Raw genomic sequence first — 10,666 nt, forward strand, 5'->3', positions numbered from 1 at the left:
TAGTTCACATTTTCCCCTTCCTGTGTTGCTTTCCTTCGTCTTCGTTGTATCTCTGAAACGTAGAACGTGCCCTGCTCCAGTCATGGCGAAGCGCAATGCTACTGTCTTGTATTAGGGGGCGTTCACATCGCGTCGATAACAGACCAGAGAACGAGGCCATGCACCTCGACACTCAAACTTTCACCGCGAATGAAACTGAGCCAACTTGGCGCTCGTTCGATGTTCACCAAAGGCGAGAATAATTTCGTCAACCCTCTATTTTATCAAAATGATTAAATAGTAAATGTAATATAACAATAACATACATCCTACTTAATTATACAATTAAAACGATTATTTAATTATTAACATCTTTTTTATAAACTCTTCTACTTAATATTTGATATAATATAATCTTTTTTATGTTTTAATCAATTTTTTCTTTTCAATTTTTTTAAATTATTAACATTATTCGGATATAAAATCAATGTAAACGTAGCAAAGCCTCAAGAACCACGTTGGAAATCTGCCGGTGAAAGTGTTAGAGAGCATGGCTTGGCTTCTTTTGCCCCAAAGCCACCAACGGCCGTTAGAATGTTGAAGAACAAGCAAGCGATGCTTCTGCGTAGTAGATCGACCGAGCGGTCGGTCGGCCGATGGTTAACGATGAAAGAAGAGGTGTAAACAATTTTTGAAGTCGCTTCGGTCTGACGAGCGTGTCTCGCTTCTGATCCGCTAGATGGAACGCGAATAAAGAGAGACGCTATGGAAGCCTCGAGAAAATCATAACAGCGAAAAAGACACTTTCAATATGTAAATTGATATGTTTATTTAATTATAATTATCGAATAAAATCATATTATCGAATAAACTTGGATTAATTTTTTTAAAAAAGGAGTATCGAGAAAAATTTCTCTGCATTAAATAGTAGTTTCTGGCGTGTTAATGATTTTGTCTGGAAAGCGGCGCTGTTCACGGCATCATGAGTAAATACAAGGCTGCCCTCGTATGCAAGAAAAGCGACAAGACAAATCGTTGACAATCGCGATGATTGCGTAGGCGTTAGCATACCAACCGATTATCCTTTTCTTCAGAAGGATAATTTGAAAATTCCATATGAATAAATTCTTTCGTACGATGTCTATATATTTGAACCTCGCATTGTAACTAAAGGAGGTATAAATACGGTTAAGCCAACGGCGTTCATTGCGTCAGCAAAAGTGAAAATAAACGTGCCACGATCTTCTCTAGATTCATAGAAATATTTCTAATCTAAGTTGATTGTTTTTTTTTTTTTTAATATCATTTTTCTATTATATAAAATATTATGCATATACATATGTACGCTGAATATAATTATACACGATTTATCATATATATTTTAATACATATATCTAATATAATTGAAATAAATATAACGCGACTTGTACTTTTATAAATTATTTAAAAAAGATAAAAGAAAAACAGAGCAGTCATTATAGGTTTTCCCCAAACTTTTATTTAGAGATAGATTATCAATAAATGGTTATCGTGCTTTTATTATCAACTGTTATCTTGCGTTCAAAGTCGAAGGATCGAGACGATTTCCACCCGGAGATGAGGCTTCCTATTTTTAAAAGAGAGTATCGCCATATTCTTTGGCCCATTACAACATAGAGCCAATTTCGACTAAATACTCAGCGAAAGCGCATCTTTGGCCTTTCTCTTTGACAAATTATCAAGAATGATCAATCATCTTTTTTTTTGATCATCATAAAAACTCAATAGTTTCCTATTATATTTTGCAAAATTAATTCGAATTCTATCGACTTTGCATATAAGATAACAAAAATCGAAGTTATTAATAATCGAAATTAATGGAAGAAACTAACATTTTATCTTGACAGTTTAAAGATAAGATTATATTCAAAATATTATTTATATTTCGAAGCTTTAACGAAGCTTTAGCTCAGTTAAAAGATGTTTAAAAAAATTAACAAATTTTCATAATCGATCTTTCAAAATGCAATTATATATTTTTAAATCACATTTTTATACTTTATTATTAAACAAAGAGAATTCATTAAATGACCGATAAATAGCGAGGGAAAAACGGGTTACTGTACCAAGAACGTTGCATACTACTGGAACCCTGTGGTTAAGATAATGAGAAAAGAAGCACGGCGCCATCGGTCGTCTTCCTGCTCCTCGGTCTCCCCTTCTCTTTCAGAGTTGTTACTTCGCGGACGTCACGCGTCTAATATACGGCACGTGTGTGCAACGCGACACAAATTGATAATGTAATAATAACTTTTGTCAAAAGGCAAGCGATTGTTTCACATTCCACATAGTGTCATAGATTTTTTTTCTTTAAGATTTCCAAGCTACAACTCGATGCAACGGTGTTCTTAGTGACAGTCATTTTTATGCCAGGCGAGGCATTCAACTATTTTTAGAGAGAGTACCGAAATGATTCATCCCATGCTTTAAAATAGCGGTCGAGAATCAACAAAATATGAATGGTTGAACGAAACTTCTTGAAAATACTCGCTCTACTGTTTTCACAATTTTTTTCCAAAATTAAGTATTTTCCAAAAGTATATTCGAAGTATCAAGTTATATCAGTTTGCTAATTACACTTATTAATTATTCCGATTCTATCGATATATAACAATATTAAAACAAAAGATCGGAAGAAATATGTGTATGCCTCTTCGATATTCTCTAATAGACAAAAATAACAAAGCATTGCTATCATCTTCTCTAATTCAATTTTTTTATCATATCTTTATTTTTGTTTTCCCCACTCTTTCTTTCCGTGATTTCTCATTATCTAACTTGTATTCTACGGTCCTTCTATGTTCGATATCAACAATAGTTATCGCAGTTGAAATGATCGTAACGCTAAACGCGAAAAGTATCGAGCACTTGCCAGTTGGGACACGCGATTGAATGCATCGTGACAATTAATTCGATTACGGTAAACACATTTATTTTCATCGGTCAGAAAAATTTCGACATCGAACGAATATGGCGCAAAAGACCATACGTCCTTTTTCCAGACTTGATAGCTGCCGCGAGAACAGAAGGGCGGTGCTATCCAAGAGAATAGTGTCGCGCGCCCCTCTTTCTTTCTAATATCCTTTTCGGATTGGAAACCATCTCTCTCGCTTCGATACGTGTATATAGACTGTGTTCGCGCAACCCGAACCCTCCGCGTGCCACGCGCGCGGCAAATCGTTGAAACAAACGCGGCCGCGAAAGCCTCGTTAGTTGTGTAGAAGAGAATGCATTCGAGCCGGCTTTAATTTCACCACCGGGGACCATTACCGAGTTACGCGCCCCGGGCCAACCGAGTATCATCGATAATACGGTAGTGCGAATAGTATGCAGCTAACCATAGCCACATACCATACAGTGGCAAAAGCATTCTTCGTGCATAGAAATTTACTTACGAAAGCTGAACTAGTAAAACGCATAGCTATGAGAGGAAGACGCGGAAGAAACTTCTCTAATGAATCGACACGATTTAATGAGGTCGCCGGATATTTTTGACCCGAGGAAATTATCACGTTACCGCGCTCGTTAACACTATGTATGGCAAATTGACAAGGAATTTCAACGAAATTTTTGAATTTTTAACGAATTTTCGACGAATTTCAACAAAAATATTTTTTTCTTTTCCCTTCGCTTTTTTATATATTTTAAAACAAATTTAGAAATCGTTAATAATTAGGCCAGATATATTATAAAACAATCAGGATCAAGTCGCACGAATTTTGTTTTCAGATTTCTCTATCACAAAATTATAATCATTCTCCAAATGACATAAGTATAATAAAAGTGCAAATTTGGTTCTTAATTTTATATAATCTCGTCACATGGTATAAATATAATATTGTGATATACAGAAGCTCGATAATTTTTATATTGCTGACCTTGCCTTACATTCGCTCTGAATAATTACGAAATTTATTCTTATTAAAATTTTATGTTCTTTAATTGATCTGGAATTGCATCAAAATTCGTCGTACAACAAGCAAGATCAAGGACGCTATTCTAATCACATCCTACTTGTTGCATGTTAATTCAATTCCGCTTTAGCATCCCTATCTGATATCCTCTTTCTGATGGATTCAATACCCTCCATATAACAAATTTTTTGGAAAAAAATAGCTATTATCAGAAACGGATCAAAAAATAAATTTATCTGATTCGATAAATTAATCATCTTTTTGAAATCGAAAAAACAAGTCTTGGAAAAAAATAGTACTGAATATCAGAATTGCAGCTTTTACTTCGATTAATCGACCTTATTCGCAGCCGATGCGGAAACCGAAACTCCTAACGATGTCTGAGTTTTTAGGTCACTGTCAATTGATGCCACTAGTTATGTTTCCATCTAAACGAATTACGCGCGAATTAAAATTTCTTCGTATCTTTTTACCACGATATGATTTGTTTAATCATATGACCTGAAATTATGATTCTCTATCTATTATCTATCGAATATTTATAGTATGTTTAACTAAATTTTTGGTTTATTATCTAGAATGTACAAAAGATCGGTTTATATTTAAATTATTCAATATTTGAAAATAGTTGAATCATTATTATGATTTCTTTGTTATATTACGTTTAGAAAATGTAAGTTTGAAGATAATATATTTCAGGAAATTCTGAAAATTTTATTTTCATTAAAAAACACTCAACAATTCGATAATTATTCGATACGAATAAAGAAAATGAGAATATTATTATTATTGGAAAATTATTACACAATTTCTTCCACAATATCAAAAAAATTATTGAATTATATAGTTAAATGTTGTTTTATACAGATGCTGATGTCGAACACCTTGCCGTTTAACTGGCGAAATATGCGTGTGTAAACGCGACACTTCATGGCACAATCAGTATCGTAACTGTCTAGCCGCATACGTGCCACAACAAGGAATGATTTAGCGCGTTCAATGCGTTAAACGGTGCACGTGCACGCCCACATCATTGAAAGATCATACAATCGATCTTTAACGTAAAAGTGGTTTGCAATGGTAATTCGATAGAGAAATAGAGAGGCCACAAATGTTTTTCACACTACTGTTGATCATATTCGAGAAGATATTACGACGAATTAATCGAGCAAATTGCTGTTGAATGTTAAATTGATTGTTGGTAAGAGTAAATAAAACGCTAACACTGTATTTCACGCGATACATACATAAGCAAAACACTTCAGTCAATATATAGTATTTTTTCTTAGTTTCGTATTTAACAAATTTTTTCCTCTAATGCATTATACAAAAAAATATAAAATCGTTAATATTTAAAATATCATTAAATCTTTAATGTTTCATTTTAAAGAAATATATGATTCAATTACAATAATATAGACTTTTGGAAACAGTCGATCGAACAGAAGCTAATGTGTTTAAAAACAAAAGAGAACCAAGAGACCGGTTAGACATCAAGGAGATCAAGCCACTGGTCAAGTAAAACGAATTTTTCATGTCAAAGTTTCCTTCGATTATTATTAATATTTAGCAGACACGCAAAGCAATATAATTCAGATAGTTTGATTCAAAATTAGTTTTTGAGATATGTGAATTATAAAAGTCGAATAAAATTTAAAAGAGAATCACGTAAACTCACCTCGATAAGGTGCCCTTGAGCAAAGGATTCCTGTCGTCATAGTATCCACCGGACGACGGCATCTTCAAGTAATCCAAGCAATAGGCACGTGGCACTTGGCACTGACACTACGGCACTGCATCACTGTCGCGTGATCTGTTAACTTTCCATTCACCGTACCGATGTTATATTCGGTTAACTAGATACACGATGCATCGTTTTCCATAAAAAAACAAAAAAGATAAAGTGAATTGAAAAATAATTGACACTCACGTAAACGCATGTCACGAAAAAACGTTAAATCATAAATTAAATAACCATATTTTGTAAGTTAAGTATAATGACATTATTAAGATCCATTCGTTAAAATAACAATTAGACACTATTAACAAGTAGTTAATACGTTTTACGAATCAACCCTCATCAATTTTATTTAAATGACTTTTTTATTTTTTTTGATGCTGCAAATTAATCTTCAAGCTGCACTTGATGGATTTTCCCAAATTTGCGACCTAAACATAAAAATTTTCATTTAGCTATTTTTATATATTCCTTTATCTATTCGTTAGTTTCATTCATACGAATATGTACAGTTGCAAAATATAATTGCCCATCAAATATTTTTTTCTTATAGTTAGTTTAAATTCATTCAAAAATTAGCGTAAAACATTTCTTAACGCAATATTGAAAATATTAATGAAGTAAAGCAAATAATTGTATAATTAATCGTTCCTTAGTTTGTCACATTCAGTGGTTATTTTCCATTCGAACCGTTGTCGAGGTCAACGTTATTACAAACAGTTGGCGCCAAAATCCTGCTACGTTCAATCCGCTTGGGTGAAAGTCCTTGCAGTAGGCATTCGAGGAAGCATTGTAGTAGGTCGCCGAGAATTTTCATGTTTCTTGGCGAACCTTTCGAATACACTACTTAATAAACTCGATCAAATGATTCATCGTTTTCTTCTTCATCGATCGAGTATCGTTATTACGAGGATATACTTTGAATAGTCAAAGAATAACGATTCATATATGTCTTTCAGCTAAGAAACGTTAAGATAAGTGTTACGGTTGAAAGCGGAACGTACCAGGTAAGCCCATCGAGTACGTCGTTTATTTATAAACTAAGGAAACCCGGGAGAGAACGCAGGAACGACGGAGGCCAACAGAATGTCCCTCGCGTTTCGTTTACCGTTCGTAAACTACACTCTGCGCGTACTTCGAGGACCACGTGTTACTTGTCCGATCTTTCGATTGGTTGTAGGATTTCAAGATGGCGCATCTATTGACCTGTCAATGTAAATTCATGATGTTATGCATTTCTTTTTTAAAGAACTTTAAATTTTTTCAAAACTTTCATTATTAATTAAAAATAAATATATAATATAAATATATAATATATAAATTATATGACTTTATCTTTTCCTTGTTTTAATAAATAGAATAAATTAAGAAATATGAAATTTAAAAATTATTAAAAATCAATTCTAACTTTTATAAAAGTATAAAAATATTATATTTTTAATAGATATTATTTTTTGAAGAAATTTTGAAAAAATACAATATTTTATGAGTAAACATTTAAGAATATCTAATACATATACAAAAAATATATTCATAAAATATTTTAAAATATTTTATTCTATACTATAATGGAAGAATCATCCATTGCAACAGTATGTCATAAGCTATAATTATTCCTTTCTCTCGCAGGTTCTGACTCGTCTATGCACTTTCACTGTACCTTCGACGATTCTTGAACCAAAAGCAGATTACAATTGATAAAATGCATTTTATTTATTACTTAATCATTTTATTGATAATAAAATTTTTTTATTATTTAGAAATAATTTATACTTTCATAAATTCAAAGCATTAATAAAAAATTATATAAAACATTTTTGTTAAGATTTTATCGAAAACTTTGATTATAATATAACAAAGTACGTTGTATATTAAATATATCGTATATTAATTATAAATTATAGATATATTTTAATTCGTAAAAATATGTGAATAAATTATAATTCTTTTATGAATTAATGTGCCATTTTTAACTTAAATTGAAAGTGACTCTACATAAAAGCAAATAATCTACTTATAAATTCATTGCCATTTTCAAATAATTTGTATAATTTTTCAAATCATTTGTATAATTTACCCCAATTTTTTTTAACTTAAAAAAAATTTCTTTTTACTTTAATAATCCTAATATTACAAAAGATAAACAGATGAATTTAGAAAATTTATATATTAATATTACTTATATATTATATGTTACTAATATTATATATTACTTTTTTAACTGTGAATTAAGACGTTTTTGAAGGATGGGTAACGAGGCGAAAAGTCGAGGAGTAAAAGCGTTACATGATTCAAGGACATACGCTAAGTGGAATCGTGATCCAGTCGATAAGTAGCTGTAAGTGCAACGAACGTTCTATCTTTATAATTTACATATTTATATAAGGAGTTGATTTAAATTAAAAAAACGTCTTCATGAACTATCCTGATCTATTCACGAAAAAAGAGTGAGAGATTCGAATGCTTACTGGAAAATCGGTACCGTAAACGTTCCACTTCTCTTTCATTCTTTCTTTCTTTTTCTTTTTGTTTGACTTCTTTTTTCTTCCATCATTCTTTCTTTCTTTCTCTTACTCTTAAAAGAAAACCGCTCCGGAATCCATGTCTCGGAATGCGAGGCGACGAGACTTAGCTTAACACGAACGCAACCTGTCCACGCTATTTCCCCCACTCAGACCTGCTGATCCTCCTAACTCGACATGCCCATCCCCACTTAAAGTTTGAACGAGACAAACATGATTGTACTCACACTAAGAAACGTGCCATTATTTGCTACCTCATATCATCGAATGCGATGATGCGTCGCCACTGTCTCAGCTTCTTATTATTCATTTATGTATATATATATATATATATATATATATATATATGTATATGTATGTTTATATATATATAAACATACATATATAACGCGTTTGAATTTATCAAGAAACTAAAATTATTCTGCTGATTTAATAAACACTATAAAATAATATTTTTGTTATTTTTCCATAAAATCATATAAAAAATTTTAATTTCATTTGTCTCAATATATTATTAATTGATATATGAAATTTTAAATAAGAATTTTTGTTTACATAAAACATTAAAAATATAATTATATATATAAAAAATTAAAAATATAAAATCGATTAAAGATATCGAAAATAGATAATATTTGACAAGAATTATATTTAGATTTATATTTAATACGAAATTATATTTTATAAAATACGAAAATTTTGTTGAATATAAATGGAATCTGTTCATGTTATTTCCTCTGTCATCTCTCCCTCCCGTTTTCCCTTCACCTTCTTTTCCACACTCTTCTACTTAGTATGAGTAACTCACACACTATATCGCGAATATCTATATTTGTCAAATCCCTGTCTGGTGCGTGGATACCAATACTTTACTAGTTATTGTACATGCAACATGGTTCGCTTATTTATCCTATACATATGCATTTGATACGTGTAGATACAGCACGCGTCTTATTTACCGAATGATAAAGAGAAAAAGAGTGATTAAGTGAGAAAGAGAAACAGAGAGATAGCGCCGCGGACAACATGAGTTATTTTTTAAACTCGATGCACGTCTAAGCGATGATCTGCTTTAATAACAAACCGAGTATATCTAGTAAAATAAGATATATATATATATTTAAAAATATTTTGTAAAAAATTGAATTTAATTTACCATGAATTCTTTTAAAATTATTATCTTTCTGTTTTTTATTTTTGTTTTTTTTTTTCAAAGCAAAGAATAAAAATTTCAAAATATTAACAATATAACTTTAATTTCTAAAAATAAAGAATCTGATAATATCGAACACTTATAAACATATCAATTTAATTCCTTGATTTTGTAAATGAAAATAAACAAATTTTGAAATTTACATAAAAATAAGTTTCACTTATATTGTTATTATACACTTCACTACTGTCTATCAAGATTACAATGTACAATTTCAAATACAAATTCTAAATTTTTAGCTTTCCTAAATTGTACGACATTGTGAATATACGACGTTGTGAATATATATGTAAGGAATATACTCCTCTGCCTCATTCGTTTCGCATTGCCGGGCATACAGGCCGCGTTCTGTTTTCTTGTGCACAGTCGCAACATTACGGATCATTCCCTAGGAATAAGGTCGTTCACAAGATCGTGCCAAGAAACACTATTGACCGTTATTTGTGAATGTTTTTCTAATGTATTTAATAATACTTTATTCACATTCATACGTGAAATATAAAATATGAACAATATTAATAAATATTATCAACATTAATAAATATTTAGATATTAAAAAAAATATAACTAAAAATTCACATACGGTAAAAAACGCGCTATTAATTATTTGTACCAGATGAGAACTTCACAATTATTTAAAGCTATATGACAATTTCTTCATACATAATTTTAATGATCAGACTTGATTGTCTAGAAAGTAACGCTCTACATCGACGACCTTGTTCTTAGGATATATACAGGCGTGAATCGTATCAAGTATCTATCAACACTAGAATCAAACGTAAAAGCTTTGCTTGAAATGGATAGAGGGAGCTGATCACAGTTGTCAACGGCGTACGTGAACGGAACACTGGTCGATATGGGGAAAAAGAATACTAGTAAAGAACTGATTGTTGAATAGTACAATATCCATGGTACATACTGGAAAGAATAATTATTCCTTGCGTTCCTCTTCTTTACTATCTTGCACAAAAAAAGAGCACAATGACAGTTCGCTCACGATAATGGCAGATGCGCACGACGGTTTGTCACGTGGTAAAGAATAAAAATTACTCGTTTACACGTGTACACCTACTAGCATTATATGCATACTTATACACGTGAATTGCGCGTGCGAATATGTATCCATGGACGTGTATGTGTATATATACGTATATTGAAGTGGTGACTGTACAAAAACGTTACAACAAGACGGCGCGTGGACGGTCGCGGCTGAACTGATCGTGGGGGTCGAGCCACAGGTGTCATCAGACGGCGGCTG

General features: G+C 31.6%; 1 protein-coding gene across 3 annotated transcripts in view; it reads right to left on the bottom strand.

Moving 5' to 3' along the window:
* The window catches only part of LOC102673085, a 52,147-nt gene extending 41,492 nt beyond the window's left edge, over window positions 1-10,655 (bottom strand). Inside the window, exons 1-3 of one of the 3 annotated variants that reach the window (XM_031513663.1) lie at window positions 10,328-10,655; window positions 6,675-6,876; window positions 5,611-6,101 (exon numbers count right to left, since the gene is read on the bottom strand). In XM_031513663.1, the coding sequence (XP_031369523.1) occupies window positions 5,611-5,672 (62 nt within the window). In that variant the 5' untranslated portion in view covers window positions 5,673-6,101; window positions 6,675-6,876; window positions 10,328-10,655. Of the gene's footprint in view, window positions 1-5,610; window positions 6,102-6,674; window positions 6,877-8,138; window positions 8,463-10,327 lie in introns of those variants that run through there. The other 2 variants (XM_031513664.1, XM_031513662.1) reach the window with 2 other exon arrangements.
* Window positions 10,656-10,666: the final 11 nt, after the last annotated feature.

This window comes from Apis dorsata, unplaced genomic scaffold (assembly GCF_000469605.1).
Source record: "Apis dorsata unplaced genomic scaffold, Apis dorsata 1.3 scaffold_683, whole genome shotgun sequence".
Lineage (NCBI taxonomy): Eukaryota > Metazoa > Arthropoda > Insecta > Hymenoptera > Apidae > Apis > Apis dorsata.